Source organism: Equus quagga, chromosome 8 (genome assembly GCF_021613505.1).
Source record: "Equus quagga isolate Etosha38 chromosome 8, UCLA_HA_Equagga_1.0, whole genome shotgun sequence".
NCBI classification, from domain to species: Eukaryota; Metazoa; Chordata; class Mammalia; order Perissodactyla; family Equidae; genus Equus; species Equus quagga.
This window is the reverse complement of record NC_060274.1, coordinates 33003485-33026001: the sequence shown is the minus strand read 5'-3', so window position 1 is coordinate 33026001 and position 22517 is coordinate 33003485. Positions and strand designations below refer to the sequence as shown.

General features: G+C 49.0%; 2 protein-coding genes across 4 annotated transcripts in view; one reads left to right on the top strand and one right to left on the bottom strand.

The window, feature by feature from the left end:
* The window catches only part of COG5 (component of oligomeric golgi complex 5), a 336800-nt gene extending 316424 nt beyond the window's left edge, over positions 1-20376 (top strand). Inside the window, exons 19-22 of the mRNA XM_046670005.1 lie at positions 2416-2492; positions 11856-11982; positions 12438-12517; positions 19594-20376. Of these exons, the coding sequence (XP_046525961.1) occupies positions 2416-2492; positions 11856-11982; positions 12438-12517; positions 19594-19708 (399 nt within the window). The 3' untranslated portion in view covers positions 19709-20376. The remainder of the gene's footprint in view (positions 1-2415; positions 2493-11855; positions 11983-12437; positions 12518-19593) is intronic.
* Positions 20377-20660: 284 nt separating this feature from the next.
* Positions 20661-22517, bottom strand: part of HBP1 (HMG-box transcription factor 1) — a 28915-nt gene continuing 27058 nt past the window's right edge. For all 3 annotated transcript variants that reach the window (XM_046670006.1, XM_046670008.1, XM_046670007.1), the window contains one exon: positions 20661-21750. In XM_046670006.1, the coding sequence (XP_046525962.1) occupies positions 21733-21750 (18 nt within the window). In that variant the 3' untranslated portion in view covers positions 20661-21732. The remainder of the gene's footprint in view (positions 21751-22517) is intronic.

Sequence of the window (22517 nt, the reverse complement as noted above, 5' to 3'; positions counted from 1 at the left end):
ATCTTGTAAGATGGTGAAGCCCACTAGGGTAATTGAAAAAAAATTGACAAAAACATTTCATGAAAAATAGTTCACATAATTTTGGTGTTTAAGAAACCATCATATATATACATACACACACACACACAGTTAGTTATATGATTGGAATTACCAAATCAGGGACACATGATAAACACTTTTTTTTTTTTTGGTGAGGGAGGAAGATTGGCCCTGAGCTAACATCTGTGCCAGTCTTTCTCCACTTTGCATGTGGCATGCCGCCACAGCATGGCTTGATGAGTGGTGTGTAGGTCCACGCCCAGGATCTGAACCCACAAACCCCTGGCCGCCAAAGCAGAGCACATGAACCCAACCACCATGCGACCAGGCTGGCCCCAATAATCACATTTTTACTTTGTGCTCAGTGTAAAGTAAATGCCATTCTGAAGGAAACCAGGAAGTCCCATCGACTGAATAAAGTAAACAGGTTCCAAGGAACAGGCTGTCACCCGCTGTCTTGAGTTGAGAACACAGGCTCAAAGCTGCTCTGTTTTGCATTGTTGGCAAGGATTCTGCCTTTTTTTCCTTAGATTTTCCTCTTCATTTACTTATTCTTCTGTATTTTAGAGAGTTTTCCAACCATGTGAGGTTTCCCTTTAGGACTACAAGGTATGCTCTGCATCTTCTATATGTTAAGAGAGAGAGCCACCTGGCCACTAGCCATCCTCAAGACCACCTCCGGGAAGCTGCCCTCAGCTCTCCCGACATGCAGTTTGCGCCTTTGATAACGCACTTGTCATCCTGCTTTGTACTCATTATGTGTATATATCTGTTTGATTTTGTGGAATAATAATTACATTGCTTAAGTAACTATATACCCCTTCCTCACTAAATTCGAGAGGGCTCCTTGAGGGCATGCCCGTCTAGTTCATCTTCTCATGCCCATGTCCAGCTTGGTGTGTGGCAGCTAATAGGGTCGGAAATCTGTCTCAGATGAGTGATCGTTTAGATCTCCACGGTCTTCCAGTGACAAGAGAGCTGAGCAGTTTTTCAGAAGAATGGCCAGCAGGACAGAAGCCCCACTTTCCTTTCAGGTGTTTTTCTTGAAGAAAGATGCTGCATTACCAGGGAGCAGCCTTAGCCATTTTCTAAGCTGTTCTTTACCAGGGTCTTGGTCATAGCAAGACTGGAGAAATGGTTTATCATCTGAGTGCCACATATTCAAAAAGTTTACATTTGCACTTGGTAGATAAAGAACAGATAGTCTAAAACTCTGATTAGTGACAAAAAAAAATTTCCAGTCTGGGCCCGGCCCAGTGGTTAATTTCATGCACTCCATTTCAGTGGCCTGGGGTTCCCAGGTTCAGATCCCAGGGGCGGACCTGGCACCACTCGTCAAGCCATGCCTTGGCAGTGTCCCATATAAAATAGAGGAAGATTGGCGCAGATGTTAGCTCAGGGCCGCTTCCTCCAAAAAAAAAAAAAAAAAAAAAATTCCAGTCAAAGGAGGAAAATAAAGAGAAGTAAAACCAATAGTTGGTAAATTCTTGAGTCAGGAAGCAAATTAATTTACTAATTATTTAAAAGGGGGAGAAGTTTAAAAATACTGATAATAGTTGCCAACATTTAATGAGCACTTATTATATGCCATGCACATGGTGCTTTGTGAAATTATCTATTTTATCTGCATCATTCTATGAAGTAGGTATTATTATCTCCATTTGACAGATGAGGAACCTGGGAACCTGGAGATCAAGTCCAGGACCACACAACTAGTCACTGTAGATTTGGGATTCTAACACAGATGTACCACCTGCAGAGTCAGTGCTTTTAATCACTTGGGCCAGTTGGGTAAAAGCTGTCATCATTTATATTTAATATAAAAGGGCTTGTGGGGGCCAGCCTCATAGCATAGTGGTTGAGTTCGACACACTCCACTTCGGTAGCCCAGGGTCACAGGTTTGGATCCTGGACGCAGACCTACACTACTCGTCAGCCATGCTGTGGCGGTGACCCACATACACAATAGAGGAAGATTGGTACAGGTGTTAGCTCAGGGCTAATCTTCCTCAGCAAAAAACAAAAAAGAGGCTTGTGATACCTACTTAAAGTATAGGCACAGAGTCAGTCTTAAAAACCTTCCTTTTTCTGATTTTTCAATGAAGAAAAGATCTAAGCTTCCTCCTCTTAAATAACAAAAAATGTTTTTCTATCTTATTGAAGGAATTCTCTCATCTTATGCCCCTTTAGTATATAAATGCAAAAGTTATCTAAGTTGTTGCCTTTTAATAAATTTAATTAACTTTCAAAACTTGCCTCACAGTCCAGATAAAATTAAGTTTACTACAAGCTACAACTTTGTGTGATCCACATATGTCCCCAGTTTACCTTAGGATTCTGACATCAAAAACTCTGGAGTGTCTTTTAATATTTCAGATGGAGTTGGCTGTGGGTCCATTCTGCAGAAGAGTATCTGATTTAGGAAAGTCCTATCGAATGCTGAGGTCATTCAGGTGAGACACACTTCTGTTATCAGTGTTCTGTGTCCATATCCTACTAGCAGATAAATCCTTTCCTCCTGTCCGTGTTGAACTGTGTGAAGCTGCCAGTATTCAACCATTGGCACTTTTTTGTGGTTTATCTTAAAAATTATTCTTCAAATCAGAAACCCATATAGAATTATATGTAAGGACGAGTAAGTGTGTGTGTGTGTGTGTGTGTGTGTGTGTAACTTTTGAGTTACACTTCACAAGATGGAGCTGGAAAACTTTATTATGTTCTTTTTAGGGGGATTTTTGTTGCTCTCCATTCTTAGAAAAATATATTGGGTCGTAATACCAGGAAATTCATAATTATATAGATATCTTTATCTGAAATTTTCATTTGTTCATTTGTCATTTTCAGTCCACTCCTAAAAAGGTCATAGGTTACATTTCTAACAAAACTATTGAATAGATATTAAAAGAACTGAGTTTAGTGATGAAATGCAGGGAATGACTGTAAATGTAGTAGATAATTTGGGCTAGAGATGGCTAATGCAGTTGAGCACAGAATTTAGGATTGAGCTTCCTAGAAACCAGTTCAAAAAGAAAACACTGAGTTAATTCAAACTCATGATCTGAGAATACACCATTTAATGGGACAATCCTTTTAAGTGCTGAATGCTTAGATAGGCCTTTTACCAATTCAGATTTTAAGGAACCACTGAATAGCTTAATGACTGGTGTCTTTTATAGCAGATTTTACAAGCTAAGACGATATTGTTTATATGGCTGTTTATTCAATAAACCAGAACTTCCCAAACTTTTCCACAAAATGGCACACAGAAAATGTATACACTCAAAAAGATAAGCAGCCCCAAGGGCTGAGGGGATCAACACAATACTTATAACCATTTTGTGACCACAGGACACCCGACGGGAAGCCGTGATATAAACTAGCCCTAATAGCCAAGAGCATGATGGTCTTTGAAAGTTTCTTTGTAGGTGAGGTAAGAGAGTGCAGGCATGTGGCTTTCTAAAAGCCGACTCAGCAGTGGAGCCTAGGGTAATCAATAAGCAGTATGTCCTTTAAATGATCGCTTTGCTTTCTTATGTCGTCCAAGCTTTCAGTATTAGAAAATTTAGGTGTAATAACACTTGAAATAGAAGAACCCCAGTTGTTGATTCCAAAGAGAGTCCTATGCTTTACCTTGCCTATTTGTCCTTGGCAAAGATTTTTCTTTTTTTAATTTTTAACGTTTTTTTGAGGAAGATTAGCCCTGAGCTATCATTCACCACCAATCCTCCTCTTTTTGCTGAAGAACGTTGGCCCTGAGCTAACATCCGTGCCCATCTCCCTCTACTCTATATGTGGGACGCCTGCCACAGCATGGCATGCCAAGCAGTACGTAGGTCTGCACCTGGGATCCGAAGCGGCAAACCCTGGGCTGCCAAAGGGTAACTTGTGAATTAACTGCTGCACCACCAGGCCAGCCCCTGCAAAGATGTTTTTAAATGTCAACACAGAGCCTGAATTATTTTTCTTAAATGCCCATCTATACAAAGTTGAGTTTCCAAAAAACTGAAAGTGGGATCACAAGTATTTTCAGATACGTTTTTTGGATAAGCTCAACCTTTTAAAAAGTATTTAAATATTTTTTTGAAGCCTTAGTGTTTGGCACTAACACACATGGTCAAGTTGAAAGATTTAGAGGTCCTGAGATTACCAGTCCACCAGTCATCTCTCTGTACCATAAAAATAACTTGATAAAACTCCTTTAAAGTCACTTACTTTGAGTAAGATGGTAACACAGCAATCGTAGTTGGGTGAGAAAATGCTGCCCTGAGTAAGAGAACCATTAGCGTGCTGGAAGACCTCACCCAGCTAGCTGCATTGCATATAAAGGCATGGAGAGCTGTGACTTGGGGTCTGTGGTATAAGGCTTAGACTCTTCTTTTTGGTAGTCCTGGCTCTCATGTTGAGCTGTTCACTGCATGTGTAGGTATTAAGATAGTGCTTATCTTCCTGTTTGTGGAGCAAGATAGCTGTTATCCAAGTGCTTTTAAACTTGTGTCACTGTATGAGATACAAGTTCTGAGGGTTTCACATAAGACCAATTCTGTTTGAAGTCATTTAAGATGAGAATTTTCTGTCAACCCTCCCAATTCTCACATAAGAAAGAAATCCCTAAAGAAGTATTTAAAGTTTGAGTGGTGACACCTTCTAGTACCTATTTCTGGAGTAAAAACTTAATGATTGATCAATTTATAACTTAAAACCCTATATTTTTTATATGTAGCTTCTCTCATGTTGCAGTGCACAATCTAAGGTTTCAAACTTTGGCCATGACTCGCAGTAGAGAGATTTTCTATTGCAATCCAGCACACACTTGCATGCAGACTCACTTAGACCTATATACATGCACACCCACACCTGCGTGAGGGCCCAGGAATGGCGATTACTCACTTCATGTGATGCTCCCTGACACTTCTTCGTTCAATTATTCTAACCCGCTAACTTGGTCCCATGACCCACCAGTGTTTTGCATCCTCCGGTCTCTCGCCTTTCTCTCAGGCCCTTCATTCTTGAACTTCAGCTGCTCTAGTGACGGGCAGAGTTTGTTCCTTTCTACGTATATAAAAATTTATGCCCTTTTCTCCTGGGACTCTGGTTCCCCTGAGCTTCCTCCTGCAGATGACTCCTTAGCTCCCAAGGCCGTGGCACCTGTGTAATAAGGATAATTCTATCTAGCCTATGGAGCATTCTCTGTGGCATGAATGCGGTGAGAAATTCGAACAGGGTTTTATACATACCGATATATTCCTACAGTTACATCACGTCTGTGGAGATCTGTTGAATCGATCCTCACACTCTCTCAGTTGTTTGATGAGACTTGGACAACCATTTGATAGAAATTTTAGGACTAACTGGATCAGGAAATAAAATGAAAGCATAGTATATTCTGGGGTCCAAATCTGGCCCTAGTCTGCAAAGAATGTTTTAGGTCCCATCCTTTGAGGAGAGAGATGTCAGTGCCACCATCTCTGCCTCTCGACATTGCTGGGGGACAGCTCCTCGCCCTGCCAGCTTGCCTGCAGTTGTCACATGAAGAGAAGTGACTTAGGAAGGCTGCCTGCGTGGAGGACCCTAGAGTCCCCTCCGAGAGCAGGAGATGAGTGCAGAGTGGTCTTTGTTTCCCTAGTCCAGTTCTGGGCCCTCTATTTCTCTCCCTGCCGAAACTCAGAAGAGATGTGTCTCTTCTCCAGAATCAGTCCTGAGCAGTCGCAGTGGAGGACCCATGCTTGTTCATCTTCCCTCTGTGCTGTGGGCTGCGGCAGGAAGAGGCCTCATCAGGGGCCGAGTACATAATTGAGCATGGCTCTCGTTCAGGAGTCTCGTCGCCAAGGGTTCTGAATCACACCAGAGCCAGATGAATGGTGGTCAGTAGGAGAGTGGCTGAGTAAAATATGCCACAGTCATGGGATCAAATACGTGCAGCCATTAGCAATTTATGTTGTTAGTTAATATCCAAGAATGTGAAAAAATACTTCCTAACACACCATGAAATGAAAAAACAGGCTGCTAAACAGTATATGTGATATGATCCCTACTGTTTTTTAAATAATATTATGTGTGTGTGGAGAGAGGAAAAGCCAAGAGGGATAAACATCAAAATGTTATCTTTGGATAGTAGGATTGTCACTAGTGATTTTTCTTTAGAGGTTTTCTATACTTTTCAAATTTTCTGCCTTGGTTGTTTTACCTTTGTAGTTAGAAAGGTCAATAAATACTTTAAAATCCCTCTTGCAGTGTTTTCCCCATTTAAAAATAACAAAGGAGCTAAAAAATAACAGAAAATATACCGAAACATTACACAGTAAGGGAGGGGGCAAGAAAAACAGGCAGGCAAACCACCGAAACCCAGCAGGTCGGGCCTCAGGCTGAAGTGGAGGCAGTGGCTGCGGGAGAGGGCAGCGGGCCCAGTGCAAGGGCCCCTTCGCAAGGGCAAGTGCCAGTGCCAGCCGGAGAGCTCCCAGTCCAGACCCAGGGGCGGCACCGACCCCCCCCCCCCCGCCCCCCGCCGCTGCACACACACAGACACACGGGCCTTAGCAGGCGCTCCTTCCCCCCACGCAGCCTCCTGCTGCCAGGCCCTGTCTTGTGGACAGGAATATCAGTGGACTAGTTCGTGAAGCCGTAGGCTTCTTAATGCATTTGCATTTTACTGTCTACATGAGTTTCCCCGGCAGCAGGCATCCTTTCTTACCCAGGACAGGATGCAGCCTCAGAAAGCTGCTGACATTCGGGATTTGCCCCAGGCCGATTTGTATTTCTACACGAGACACGTGTCAGAGCTGCCAGGCCCCATCCTTGTCCATCCCTCTGCAGCATGGCATTGTCCCCTAGATGGTGGTGGGGGTGGTCACCTTGCTCCACCTGGCCAGGGGCCCAAAAGCTCTGACCTTTGACATTCTCAATGCAGATCTTTGTGAGGCAAAGGACGGAAAATGGACCACATGTCCTTCACCAGCTTGGGGACATGGACCCTGCCTTCCAGGTCCAACACCTTTGCTCTGGAGGGAGCGGCTTTGTCCCTGAATCGTGTCCACAGCCTGCTCTGCTGGAGGCTTCCCTGGGTTTAATGAAAGCTGTCAGGAGACAGGGTCTGTTAGGATGAAGCAGTGAGCACGAGGGGCAAGGGAGAAGGAAACCATCAGTGATGTGGGTATGGTGTTCGGTCAGCTGTTTTCGGTGGGAGTGGGGGGTGGGGGTCTGTGTCCAGGATTTGTGCCGGTGCTCACCTGCTGCTCGGTATTTCTGGCTGCCGTCTCTGCTGCTGCCATGGTGAGCACTTTTAGCACAAAGACCCCCACATGTGTCCTGTCCTTTCTTTCCGCTTGTGAAGCTGGGGCCCTTAACCCATCCCCTGAAACAACCCTTTCCTAAGGTTTCTGGATTCTTCATTCCAGTGTCCGATTGCACGCTCGAGCCTGGAGGCAGCCAGGCCAGGCCGGGTCTGGTTGGGCGTCTGCCTGCTCTGGCAGGGCCAGGAGCACCCTGGTGAGCGGGAGGGATGAAGGTTTAGTTTACTGTTGTTCTCATTCCGGCAGTGTCTGGTCACTTCTCTCTGCTAAGCTTGTGGACAAGCGGCTTTACTGATATTTCTCATTTTGCCCTCACAACAACCCTTGCGAGTCCAGTGTGACCTGCATGCAGCGGGCGAGGCTGAGAGAGGGCAAGATGCAGGGCTGTGCGTCCAAGGCTGGGTGAGAGTTGCAGGGCTGCGTTTCAGGCACGTTTCAGGTGAGCTGCACTCACCTCCTGCTTCAGAAGGCCTGAGTGTTTGCACGCTGGTTGGTCCTAGCACAGCATCTGAATGCATATGTGAAAACAGCAGGTTTTAAAGGGAATCTCACCTCTCCGCTTTGGAGGCGACCTCCTGCTGTGAGATGATGCTCTCACTGGGTCCTACTGCATATGGGCTTCAGGAGACGCCTCGGGAACGCTCAGGCAAATGTGCACTTTTATTCTAGAGAACGTCTGCCTGAACCCCTGCCTCTTTCCTGACCCAATCTGCAGGATTGACAGTCTATACTCTAAGGAGCCTGGATGTCCTCTAACCTCTCTGCTTTGAGCCCTGACTCACCCCAGTCCTCACCTCCTGCTTCGTCCTCTCCTGGGACGCACATGGCCCCGCCTGCCACGATATCCAGGCCTCTCTGAGACTCTCCGCGAGGCCTCCCCCACTTCCCTTAGAAGGCCCTCCACCTGTCCTGTTCCACCACCTCATTTCTCTGCTGGCTCCAGATCTCAGTGTACGTCCTCAGTGGTCTTGCTGCCTTCCCAGGCCCCTCAGCAGAAGGAGGCTTGGAGTGGGGGGGTGGCAGATGGCCTGGGCCACACTGCTGTTGGGTGTGGACAAAGGACAGCAGGACTTTAGCCTGCCTTCTCTTGGTAATCGGCCTAAAGAAGGCCGACAGTGGTACAGCCACGAGTCACTTGATGTGGAGACCCCCCACTGGAAATACAGAGTTTTCTAAGGGGACCTAATACTTGATTGGTTACGACCACCTGCTAGCTGTAAAGTTTACCTTGGAAGTGCTGCGTATTTAAAGTATTTTTCTCCAAGAATGATATTTAGGGTAACTGCGTTTTATAACACCTTAATTAATTTCCTTTTGTTCCTTCTGTCACCTCAGGTGGTGATTTAGTTTTTCACTTGCCGGTGTTTCAGATTCCCCCTGGAATCAAGGAGAAGGGAGTTCTCCTGCTGTGTTCTTTCAGACTCTTCAAACGAGCCCCAGAGATAAATGTCTGCTTTCCATGTGACGGGTGATTCCGTCAGTGATGCATAACGTGGGCTCAGTCCGCTGTTGCTCTCCACGGTTCTTTCGGCGGCCCTCTCGGTGGCTAGAGGGGAAGATGAGGTCTTGGCAGAAAAATAAGTGCTGTGACTCAGAGCTCCAAAGAGACAGGGGATTGACCAGAAGACCCCACTGTAAAGTGAGCTGGTTCTTAGCAGGCCTGGCTTCCGCAGGCCTCTCGGCCAGCAGCCTTAGTGTGGGCCGGGCTGCTAGCCACGGCACGGCACAGACCCTTCCTCTCTCCCCGCCCCTCCTCCTCCCTGCCCTTCCCTTTCTGCCCTGGATCGGTTGCAGTTTGCGTTAAGAATCTGTGGAAGGAAAACAAAGAGAAACTGAATCAGCTGTGTAATTCTCATTTGCAGAAGGAAGGAAATACATCAATTCCTAAGAGAAAGTGCAGTGTGTCTTAGTTCTTCCTTCTGGAGCACTTGCACATGGGACTTCCTGCAGACAGCACTGAGAGGTAGGGGACCAAAATCCATGGTCACCTGCCTGTAGCAGAGGCAGAAAGGATTCCATCCAGCTGCTCTTCAGTAAGTCGAGGACTGTCATACAGGACTCACCCCCTAGGTCTCCGCGTGTCGTGAACGTTCAGGATGAATCCTACTGTGTCACATGGCCTGGGCAAAGAGTGGGCTTTGCTGGGGAAGGGGAAAACCTCCCAGGACTGGGGACAGCAGGGAGAGACGTGAAGGCATGAACTGCCGTCCCCTCACATCCCTCATGTGGCCTTTCTGGCATGCTAGGCCTGCGGTGGCGCCTGGGGCCCAGTAGAGGGTCCCCGTCCCACTGCCCCTTCCCCCGCGGCAGCTTAAACATGGAAGCAGGCTCATCAGCGCACAGCAAGCAGACTGCTCAGCCTCAGGCTGGATTTGCGGTTCCAGGGAGCTATCTGGGAATGCCAGGTGCTCGGCTCTCAGGGACCTTGGGTTGTGAGATGTTACAGCTCCCCCTGCTGGGACGAGAGGTCTCCAGTCTCTGGGAAGTGGAGCTGGGTGCAGCCTCATGCCCATCCCAACCCAGTCAGCTTCGCGAGGCCTTGAAGACAGCGCCACTTGCCATCCTCAGGGACCTAAGGCCATGCAGGTGAAAGTAGCTCCAAGGGAGACTGTGAAGATATGGTTCAAGTGTGTGGGTGACTGGCAGTCCACCTTGACTCAGAGAATTTGGGGTACCCGAAGAGGTAATAATTATGTGGCCTTCAAATGGTATCCTGTGAACAGTTTCTCAGACGGGCTTTCTAGAGGAGCTGTTGACAGTTGGAATCATACTTTCTCCAGGCCTCTTTGATTCTCACTGAGAGTAAGTCCATCTGTTCTAAGAACAGGATGAGAAGTTGCTGCAGTTGATGTCCTAAAAGAGGCTGCATGGCGAAATGAAGAGCCAGGCCGCCTGGGTGTGAATTCTTGCCCTGTCCTTTTCTAGCTTTTACTTGATCTCTCTAGCCCTCGGTTGACCTATCTGTAAAATGGGGCTGTACTAGGACCTCCCTCATAGGGTTGTTTTTCAGGAATAAATGAGTTCACATATGCAAAGCTCTTAAACAGTGCCTGACACACAGTAAGTGCGTATGTGGTAGCAGTTGCTGCTGCTGTTGTTACAGCAGGAGCTTTCACCTAGAAGGAGACAGAGCTGTCCCCACACACAGATGGCCTTACAGGGAGGCCTACAGACAAGACCCAGATTCCCTCAGCAGCGGGTTGTTTCCTGCCTAGGTGCTTGACTCTGCCTCCAGCTCTGCAGCGTGGAACACTGTCAGGTGACTGGCCTTGAAGGTTCTCAAGGCCAATGGACCACCTTCCCAGCGCGGCCATGGGAAGGCCTTCGTCACGGTGTGCCTGCTTTGGAGGTTTACGGATGTCTGGTGATAGGCAACACAAATGAACTGAAATGTTTCCACAGCAACTACAGAATATAAATTGCAGAATGATGTTACTTGATAAAACACTGGAATTAGAAAGATCTCTACCAGAGATAGATTTTACTTCTAGGATAGTTAAATATGAACACGTTCTTTCTAGCAGTACTCTGGACTCACTGAGATCCAGCTGTCTGTTGGGAGCGCTCCTGACTCTTGACATCACACCTTATGCGCGGTGTGAGGAAGCAGCTGGTCTCTCTGGTTGCGAAGGCCTTCCTCCCTGGGGGAGCAGTTAAGATGAGGCGGAGCAAGAGCCCAGGAGACAGGCTGTGTGACACACCTCCGTCATCGCTGTGCTGTCAGGAGATGCTGCCCTCTGACCTCTTGAGATTCAGCCTCTGCAGCCTGGCCCGCGATCAGCTCTTGTCCATCAGAGCCCAAAGCCAAGGAGGGGTCAATAAATGTTTCAAGTTGTTCTTGCCACCTTTTGACAGGGTGACGGGTGACTGCTAGTCGGGTAGGTGTGCCTGCATGCTCCTGTGGAAGGGTGGACAGTGACACCAGGTGTGTGGTGTCAGCAGGAAGCCGGCACAGATCTTTGGTGGAATGTTCAGCAAAGTCATAATTTTGTATCTGTTTACAAGAACATAATTGCCCTCTGAAAAGTTGTGTGGAAAATGTTTGAATTTACCCACATTAGATTATAGCCCAAAGAAGGAGTTTACTTAAAATGAGAGCTGAGAGTTTCGACCAAGATCAGAATGTATTAGTTACAACTACTTGAAGGCTTTACTGTGTGCTTGCACTTCAGCCTGTTCAGCAGATGGGCTCTGGGAGGGGATGCAAGTCAGTCACCTTGAAGGCAAGTCAGACCCAGAGGGCAGTGAGCTGCGGGTCAGGGAAGGAGCTGAAGGGATGGAGGGGGCGGGGCGGGCGGGGAGAGAGAGAGTGAGTGTGTGCACGCGTGCGTCTGGGCCGGCCCGGGGAAGGGGCAAGAAGTACTTAAGAATCAGCCAGTCTAGGGAGAACACTATTGTTCATGCTTCTGCGTTGTGCTGTTAGACTGCTGCGCAACCGTACTCTACCAAGATGCCATTGTGATTCTTCTACCAGATCCCCTCCTGCAGTGTTGAACAACAGGAGGTAACTTCTGCTTTTTCGTCCTGTAGACCGCTGCTCTTCCAGACCAGTGAGCACGTGGCCAGCAGTCCAGCCCTGGGGGACGTGATTCCCTTCAGCACCGTCATTCAGTTTCTGTTCACGAGAGCGCCCGCTGAGCTGAAGTCCCCCTTCCAGGTAATAAAGTGAAGGCAGAGCCCTCTTGGGTCTCCTCCCTGTTATCTGTGAAGACGAGGCCCCACTCGCTGACTGGGGGCCAGGAATGGCCTTCTCTTACCTTCTTAGGTCGTGGGTTTCTGTCTTGGCTGCTAATGATTAAGGAAGGAAAGTAGTGCCCCTGCTTTCTCAGCGGTGTGAAAGTCACCTGATGAGTCCCAAATTAGCCCTTTAAATAATAGCGACACAAGTAATCAACATTCGTGAAGGTTTTTGCTGACCCGCCTTCGATCAGCAAGTCCAAAAGGCCGCTGGGGGGTCAGGAGGGTGAACCAAGGCCACCTCGCCTTCCCTCGGGCAGGTCTTGGGGGTGATGTCCCCTGGGGAATCCCTGAGAGTCCTTTTTGAGCCAGCACTTGCTGCCATTCCTTGGAGACTGTGTGTACTCTCTCCTCTCATTGTGTCTGACCCTGCAGAGGGCAGAGTGGTCCCATGCACGTTTCTCCCAGTGGCTGGATGACCATCCGTCTGAAAAGGACCGGCTCCTCCTCATCAGGTAAAGCCATGTGTTCCCAGGGCACCTCTCTGTTCTGGAAGCCCAGGGAGGGTGGGGGATGCAGGGGAGGAGGAAGGAGCAGTCCTGGGTGGGCGTGTGCACGTGGTGGCACTCCTCGTGGGAGGCCACCTCACTGCCCAGGCACGCGCGTGCGTGCTGGAGCTGCCGGCAGTGGGAAGTCTTGGCACGGCACTTTTTGCTCTTCACGTCCTTCACTTCGCAGTCTCCCCCTCCCCTTCTGTGCTCTCCATGCCTGATCGAGCCCTAGGAACTGCGCACTGCTATGAAAGGACTCCTTGCCGTAGCTCCCCGTTTTCTGCTTCATTCTCATTAGTTGCAGCTAATGAACTGGTGGAGCACAGATGTGAGTAAACTTTTAAACATCCCCAAACGTGATGCAGCTGTTAGTAGAAAACAAGGACAACCATGTAGATGGTTGCAGCCATGTAGATGCCGTGTGCCCTCCAGCAGTGCCCCACTAGTGCGTTTATGCACATACGCACAGGTGCACACGCACACACCCCCTTACACCCCAGACAGGCCCAGGGTGGGAAGCTTTGACTGTCACCTACGGCTTATTAAGCATCTCTCTCCCATCAGTGTTTTTCTCTGAAATTGCTCTCACCAAAATCTCCAGAGGCCTCTTAGCCACCAAACTCAGATGTTTCTGTTCCTGCTTGTCGCTCTGCAGTCTTAGCTAGAGTTGACCACTACCTCCTTCTTGAAACTCCTTGTCGACTGACTGATTCAACACATTGTTATTGATGCTGACCATGTGCTGGGCCCTGAGGACACGGCCTTGCCTTCTCGGAGCTCCTGTGAACCCTGTCATCAGTTTCTGCTTTGTCCTCTCTGGCCTTTGTTTTCCTCAGCCTCCTTTGCTGCGTTGTCGTCTTCTAGCCATTTCTTAAATGCCATCATTTCCCACAGCTCGTTCTGGGCTCCTTTTCCTTCACGCTGTCTGTACCTTGGTCCCCAGGTGAGCCCATCCAGACGCATGACTCTCGTGACCTCTCTATCCTGATGGCTCCCAGGGCTGTGGCTCAGCTTGATTGCCCGGGGCCTCAGGCCAGCACACTTGCTCTCATAGGTCACCACTCACGGCCCCACAGACATCTCAGCCCCAAAATCTTTAAAATAAATCACCCTTCCTCTCAAACCTGCTCCTTCTCCTAGACTCCCTGTCTTGGTGGGTGTGTCACTGTCAGCTGTCCAGCCAAGCTAGAAAACCGTTCATTATCGTTCAGCTCCTCTGTCACCCTCGTTCCCACATCCAGTCAGTTGTCCCTCTTAAATAGCTCTTGAAGCTGATCCCAGCTCTCCCAGGGCATCCTCGTGCTGTTGGCCAGGGGACCATGGCACTACACCAGCCTTTGCTCCAGCCTGAGTACAGGTGGTAACTTGGGTTCTGCAAAGTCAGAGCGGGGCTCACGTGGTGAGGTGATTCTGAGCCGTGTTTGCACATGGGAATAATTTACAGAGCTTGGAAAAACCCTGGGGTCCAGCCCCGCCCCACCCCCCGCCCCGACTACCTCAGCATCGCTGGGGCTGGGGCCTGGCATCAGGATTTCTTCACGCTGCCCCAGCGGTTCCCTGCACAGCCGAGGCCGAGATGCCTGCCCTAGTTATAGCTGAGAGACCACCAGGGAGGGAGCGACAAGAGGGCACCGAGAAACATCAGCCCAGCAGCTTCGGGCACACTTCAGAGCCTCGGTGAGCCACTGGCCCTCTGCACAGGGGCCTGTGTGGGTAAAGAGTGGATTAGCCCGGGAGTCTGCTCTGCTCCTTATCTGTCACTCTTCTCAGCTCTGAGCATCTGACCAAGAAATGGGAAAGGCTGCCAGTCCATGTGACCGCTGAAAACCGCCCTCAGACGAGGCTCCGGGTGTGGGGTGGGGGCTGGGCCTGGGGCTGAGTCAGGGGTGTTCAGTCTTGTTGGACTTTTTCCTGAGTCCCAGAGACTCTCTCAGGGGTAACAGACGAGGATTCAGGATTTAGTTCATTGAACGGGGTTCAGTTTCGTCTTCTGAACGAGTTGGAATGTGTTCATCCACACAGTTGGCCTGTTGTGGGCACATCACAAATCTGTTTCTTTTGCTTCTCTTTAAAAATGTCTCCTGAGTGGTGTCATCAGCAGTGCTGTTGCTGAGTCTAGATTTAGCAGCTGAAAATCATGCTCAGAAAGACGGTCGTGCCTTTTCAGTAAGGCCCACCCGTCACTCCACACACGCCTGCTGTCAGAGCCTTCGTGCCCTGAGCAGCCGGTCGTGCCCTCCCTGGGGGAGTCTGAGACCCCGTGCTCCTGGCCCGGCCCAGGCTGTTGGCGAGGAGGGAGCTTGCTCCTGGACAGTGTTCTTTCTGATCTGTTATTGCAAAACAACTTTGTCCCTGTGTCCGGAAGCACCACTGGGTGAATTCCTTTCCCCTGCGGATAAACCCAGGCCGAGGACTGCTCTTTAAATGTCAGTAAATGTGTTTTTGCTCTGGGGGCAAACCTCGTCGTGTACTCCTCTGTGCCTCTGGCACCGTGTGAAGTCGTCACAGAGGAGGGCGCATCTGGCAAAGTGTAACTCCTGCTGCTGAAGAAAGGGCAGCTAACGAACTCTCCTCTGCCCTCCTTTTGGTTTCCTCTTGACACCAGATGTTTCTCTAGAGCTCGAATGGGTACTTGTCAAGTGAATTTTAAAATCAGAGTAATCACGGACTCATGGGGCCAAGTGGTGTGAGTCGGGGCAGTTGTACCTACTCGGCCCCCACGGGCAGCCGCTCAGACAGGCGTGTGCCCTCAGGGACGGAGGCGGCAGCGCGGGGAGCCCTGTGGGACTGTCCTCAGTAAAGATGCAGACTGAGTTTGTGCTGCAGAGCTCTCGCAAGCTCTGCGGCAGTGGTGGGAGTGGCCTCAAACCCACTCACTCTTGGGACTTGCAGTGGAGCGCCAGCTCTTCCTGCTGCTTCTCCTTCGTCTCTGTGACTGGAGAACACCTTTATGATGCCACAAATGTTTACAGACTCTATCTGCCTCTCGGTACTTTTTCTCTCTCCAGTTAGCAGACACTTCTCGAGGTTGGGTGCCTTCTTGCCTCCTTGCCCTTCCGCCGTGGTCCAGGGCCCACAGGCTGGGAACTGCTCCCTCAACTCCTCTGTATGTCTGCAGAACCAGAGGATCCCCGCTGGCGGAGGGTGACGTTTGTGCTCTCCTCCTGGTGTCTCTGTGGCACTAGATACCACCAGTTCTGAGAACCGGGTGCCCGAGATGGGACCAAGAGGGAGGGTGGAGCTGCGGGCAGGCCGGGCCTTTCCTGCCTGTGGAGGCACGTGGTGGACCTTTAAGTCATTAGGTTTGACTTTTACTGCCTGCCTGAAGTCAGTCTTGTGTTCCATTAAAACCTCTACTCGGCTACTTGGTGTCACGTTGAGCAGTGCTGCCGTGTGGCCAGAAGCCCCATTCCTCTACTAATTGCACAGCTCCTGTTCTAATTTCTTTTTCAGTAAGGCTAACTTTAATAATCTGCTTATGTTGGCTACACTGGATTGAGACTAACTCTTACATAACGTGTGGCCTTACTTCCAGGAACACTGATGTTTTGTTCGAGCAAATGAAGTAATTTGATAATTGCTTGAGAAGTTTGCTCTGCTCTTGCGTGGGAGGGCAGCTTTAATCTGTTTCTCCTCATCGTTCTGACGGTGCTTCTGATGAAGACCAAAAACCTAACCAAGCTCGCTTCTGCACTTTCTCTACATGTTGTCTAGTTTGTGGGATGTCAGCCTTTTGGAATGCAGATGAAGCTGCTAAGTTGATTTGTCTCCGTTTATTAGATAAAATGGATCTAATCCATTCCCTACAGAACGATGACAGTTTCTCTGAATTTCAGGGCACTGATCTCTCAGACTGATATAGATATACATGACTGTCGCAGACACTTGGGCTCTTGGGGATTTCTGTCCTGCGTGTGAACCTGCAGGGAGCACATTTTGGGAGCAGGGTGATTGCTCAGGATGCCATGGCAACTTGGAAAGCATTCCTCAAAGAAGCAAGTGTCCTCGTAGAGGAAGCGCTTCACTGAGGCCCAGCTCTGACATGCGCTCAGGCGCCTCACAGAACGTTATCCTCTCAGAGCATTAAACTCCACTTCGCACGCCTGTGCTGCCTTTGAGGATCTCTACCATCACCTTTCTCCTTTATTTACTTTCTTCCGCACTTGTATCTTTATTGTTTATTGCAGTTCTATCTTCGTGTGTTTCTAATTTATTTTTTTTAATCATTCACCATGTATTTGTCAAGCAGTAGGTCCTGGGGCTTCAGAAATGAACAAAACAGCCTTGACCCTCAAAGTTAAGTTACATCTTAAGAGGGAGACTTAGAGTGAACAGCTGCTTGCACTATCGTGTGACAGTGCCGCGGAGAAGCGTGAACAGCTTGCTCAGCTACTGGAGAGTCTGAGCCCCCACAGGTGTGGAGGGGGCAGCAGCGTGTACGGGCTGTGTCACCGCCTCTCTGCCCCTGGGAGAGCCAGCAGCTTCACCCTCTTGGAGTTCTCATGACTCAGTCTGTCTTCCCATCTTGCAGATGAGGCTCAAAATGTGGCCTGGCTCGCTCAGCTAGGCAGGGGCAGAGCCTGACCTGTAGGCGTGCCTCGTAAACGGGGGCCCGCTCGGCCCTCCGCACGCTGCTTCCCAGTAACCCAGCCCTGCAGGGAGCTTCGAGCCGGCCTTCAGGCCACACCCCCCACCCGATGCTGGGCTCCTGCTCAGCCACGGCCATCGATGCCGAAGGCCGGGGGCCTCGCCACAGATTTGTGTCACCCAGGGCGGTGGTAGGTCTTTCACGCGGTCTGGAGTTTACAGGAAAGGCTTTAGCAGCAAGAGGGCCTTGGAGCCTGGTCCTGAGTGAAGGACATTCCAGGGACAGGGACGATGATGAGAAAGGCCAAAGAGAATGGGCCTTGATAACGAAGAGATGTTCAGTGCGGTCGAAGAGAATCAGGCCCTGTTGCGGCCAGCCCTTGTGAGGCAGAGACATCTTTACTTCGGAGTGCTCTTCTCACAAACCCCCGACCTCTCCCTGGGTGGGCTTTGAGGTCGGGCTGAGTCACAAGCGGGGTGAAGACACACTGTGCGTGTTGGTAACACAAACAATGGGAACTAATGCTTGGAGGGTCTTCCTAGGCCACAGCAGACGTCTGGAGACCAGCAGCGGCACAGACAGGGTTGGGGGAGGTTGATGGTGAAGCTGGTGTTCGGTGGGGTCGCGTTTGCACACTGTCCTGATGGGACTGGGGCATGGCAAGTGAGGAACTTCAGGCAGCTGTCTCTCGCTGTAGTCGGGGCTGAAACAGGCCCAAGGCCGCCTGCCACCTCCAGGCTGCAGCAGCACTTAGGGCACAAAGTGGCAGGATTCAGACTGCAGCAAGGGGAGGGGACTAGACGCGGAAACACCTAAGGGAAACGAACAGTGCTGGATACCGACCCGGCACGGGCCTGGAGGAGAGCTTCAGACAGCGACCTCGGGGAGGTGACGGCGCCCTTTGCTGAAACCGGGGAGGGAGGGAGATCACTACCCTAGGGGAGACTTTTCCCCCAGGTTTCTTTTTTGATAGACTTTATTTTTCAGAGCAGGGCTAGGTTGACAGTAAATTTGAAAAGGTACAGAGATTTCCCGTACACCCTCTGACCCCAGAGATGCACAGCCTCCCCCATTAGCAACATCCCCCCCACCGAGTGGTGCACTTGTTACAATCGATGAACCCACACCGACACGCCATCACCCGAAGTCCGTAGTTTACATTAGGGTTCCCTCTTGGTGGTGTACAGTCTGTGGGTCTGGACTGCCCTAAGTTTCTGACAGCTGAGTTTGAGGGATATGTGGAAGAACTCAGATAAAGACGTCCAGAACACAGGTGGAGACAGACCAGGAGGGAGGCCAGGCCGGAAATAAGAGATTGGAGATTCTGTCATGTACAGTAGCTGAAACGAGGAAGGCAGATGGTGGGGGGAGGACGCTGGAATGAGCCAGGAGCTGGCCAGACTCGGGGCGGGCGTGTTCCCCACAGCGAAGTGAAATAATGAAGCAACCTGACCGAGAATTCATATTCTCACGTTTGGGAGCAAAGAAACCAGTTCAGAGTTACATAGTAGATGAGACTTGAGATTGAATGTGTGAGCTGAGTAACGGTGTTAACTTACATCTTCACAGAAATGCTCTAACCTCAGAGTGTGAAACTTTAAACAATATGATGATGACAAAAATTTGATTGTTATACTTGGGACTTAAATAGACCAAGAATGGAAAAATAATCCTTTAACCATTGTTTTTAACTCCACTTAAACATGATCTGACATTTAAACAGATCATCTGGTTGAGAGATTGGAAGGCCTTTTCCATAAAGGGCCAGATAGTAAATATTTAGGCTTTTTTGCAGGCCAGGTGGCCTCTGCCTTGACCGTTCAGCTCTGCGCTGCAGTGTGAAAGCCGCCAGACAGAAGAGAAAGGAACCAGCGTATAAGGGTGCATGTGGCCATGGGAGTAGTTTGCTGACCCCCTGCCCTGATCTGTTGCACAAGAACATGATAATCATAAATAACCGGCTGGTACCACATACCCTTGACTAAATTCAGTGTGCCCCCTTAGCATGTAATCTGCCAAAACTTCGAGCCAAGAGCAATTTATTCTCCTTGTGGTTCATATTCCGTCAGGTAACAGGACTGTAACGCCCCTTCCCGTATTGCGGTGTGTGACAAAGGCGGGGCCCGCCGGAGCGCGCCGTCCGCGGTGCAGGGCTCCCCTCGTGGCCTGCGCACACGCGGGCTGCTGTGCAGGAGTCTCTCTGACGGGCCGTGGCGCAAAGGGAGGCCAGAGAGCCTCTGCCGCTGTGATCGCACCTCAGGCACAGCGCAGACTGAGAGCGTCTGGGGCTCTGCCCCTTAACCACGGTCACTCCCCACCAAGGCCGGGAGGCTGTCGGCCACTCAGCTTGCGGGAGTGGGCGTGGCCGTTCCAGAAGTGGGCTTGTTTCTTTTATATACTGGCACCCTCTAAGCTTTTAATTTTTTTGACATTGTTTCCTTTTGGTTTTCAGGGGAGCCCTGGAAGCTTATGTTCAATCAGTGAGAAGTAGAGAAGGCAAAGAATTTGCACCAGTTTATCCCATAATGGTTCAACTGCTTCAAAAAGCTATGTCTGCTCTTCAGTAGTCATGGGAAGTATTTCTTAACTTCCACGTTGCGCTAAGCTATCCAAGGTTGGCAGTGACACTGACATGTACTTAAGACAGCTACTTTCCACCCGGTTAAGAATGTAAATGACTTTTCTCAATTTCCTCTTGATCTCGATCTCTTTCCCTCTTTAGCCCTAAACAGCATAAAATGTCAAAACAGATTCATCACCACCACCATCAAGCTCCAAGGACCTGCTTTTTCCAGAAAGACCTCCAGCTCTTTTCAGGCTTTTCTACGAGGCTAGCTCAGATTTCTTTCCCTTCACGTATCAGAGTTGCCCTCTAGGTACACACACAAAGCCCCACTGCTTCCGAAGGGATATGATCAGGTTATCTGAGTACCTCCTTCTCCCAACCAGTCCTCCCCTCTGGATGAGCGGGTGGCCAGTGGTTTCCAAATCTGGCTGCACGTTTGAGCCACCGGTGGAAGCTGCAGAAAATCTTGATGCCCTAGTTGCACCCAGTATCAGCGTATCTGAGGGAGGAGCCAAGCATTAGTATTTTTTTACACACCTCCCCAAGTGTTTCCAATATGCAGCCAAGTTTGGGAACTAGTGGAACACCCTGAAGCTGAGACATAAGGTTACGTGTTGTTTAAACATGTCACATCCTCTCTTTAATAAAGATAGAGCAAGGCCGTCTGTACACTTTGTGCGTCGTCATTTTATTAAAAGCAGACGTTGAGGGCGGTTTGATTTTGTAGCAGAGGTGCGAAGTCAAAGCAGCTTTTACTCTACAAAGAGTCTTATGAACAGTAGATAATCTAGGTCCTTGTTTTTTTCTTGCCCTGTTATTAATATTTTGTTCTTAACGTTTAAAATCCCGTCAGCATCTCCCTAATGTATCTCCCATCCCCTGAACCTGTTATTCTGATGACTCACTCACATACAAAGTGCAGTCACGATCAGTCAGCGGAAGGCAGAGAGAGAAACAATTTTGTCCATTTTATTTGAAATAATATACAAGAATATAGTGTGCAAACTTGAGGGGCAACATCCTGAAAAGTATAATGAACTGAAATCAGTTTTACAGCTGTGATCCCTAACCAGAAACACCGCTCGGTAAATTACAGGACAAGCCATGATTGTAGCTCAGAGCAAAAGCAGCTGCATTGCCAATGTGTTTGCTCTACTTTTAGACAGCTGGAGGAAAGTAAAGTGCAAGTGTTGCACTGTCACAAGTGCAAAGTCTGCCCCCACCAGAAAGATACGATGACACATAAGATAGTTAAGATAGGTGGCTGAGGAGATACAGAACACAAAGTTAAAAAATACAATGGTGTCAACTGTTAACAGCACCATTACAGTGACTATATCCCAATGCTATTAACTAACTGTCCCTCGGCCTGGGCTGGGTCGCCCCTGGGAAGCGTGGGTGGGTGCTGCCACCTGGTGCACACACGCGGCATAACGGCGCCAATGCAGCAGGTGGCCGTTGCGCTGGAACGCGGACGCCATCCACCTGCCACATGTTCTGGCAGCCTCTTGGCACTGGCCACACTAGGAGCTCCCGTGTTTGGCACAGATGCTGAGCTATGTGGTGGTCGGTCAAGGAAAGGCCAACTCCCAGCTTCCGCTTCCTCCCATTATGTGTACAATACAGATTAATAAGCAGTAAGGAGGCAATGTATAAACAGCAGGTACATATTCTTCAATTCCCCTTTTGTACAATTTAAAATAGAACATGTATACACTTCTCCTCTTTCTACTGTACTTTAGCACCACAGGATATCAATTTTCAAGCCTATATTACCTGATAGACATATATGAAGTTTGGAAGAAAAATAAGGCAATTTGGTTTACAATGTTGATAGTTTTAGCTTAATGCTCTAATGGAGAAAGCAAATCCTCACTCATTATGAAATCATTTCAAGACTCACTGCTATCAGTATCTTATGGTCACACGAATTCAGGTCAAATGGGGGACCTTGATCTTCTTAAGTCCTTCCATCAACAGTCAACGCTTACGCAAATACAGACTTAAGAACGTGAACAGCCTGGTTTAATGTTGTTGTGAGCCCTGTGGAGATAAAATAAAACTCAGTGAATGTTTACAAGTCAATCCACAGTAATTCTACATCTGAAAGCTAAGATGGATAATGCTTAGAAACTTACTATTAAAGAAAGACTGCTTTCCCAAAGGTGGTGATTTTAAAAAGTTTGCTAATATCTGATGGCTCAAGCATCCAGAAAATTTATGAAAATGATGAGAAAAGAGAGATGCGCTAGGAGAAGCAGAGGGGAAAGGGGACGGAGGTAAAGTCCTACCACGTGGAACTCTAAGGCAGCAAAGAACAAGCGGCCAGTTCAACCACCCTCTCGTACTGGAATCTGCCTACCGACTTTCTCGACAAGAAATTCTTGAAAAGTTTAAACGGATGTGAAGTGCATGCTGCCCTGAAGAAAACGGCGCACATGCACAGAATGAATGATTTCAGACGTCCTCGGCCAGCCCCCCCTGCAAAATACTGGCATCTTCCTTTCAGTTTTAAATTATATTTCAAGTTGAGCTCATTCTATCGTGTCAAGATTGCTTGTAATTTATCTAAAAATGCTTAACTGAGGGGGCTGGCCCCGTGGCTGAGTGGTTAAGTTCGCGCGCTCCGCTGCAGGCGGCCCAGTGTTTCGTTAGTTCGAATCCTGGGCGCGGACATGGCGCTGCTCATCAGACCACGCTGAGGCAGCGTCCCACATGCCACAACTAGCAGGACCCACAACGAAGAATGCGCAACTATGTACTGGGGGGCTTTGGGGAGAAAAAGGAAAAAATAAAAAAATCTTTAAAAA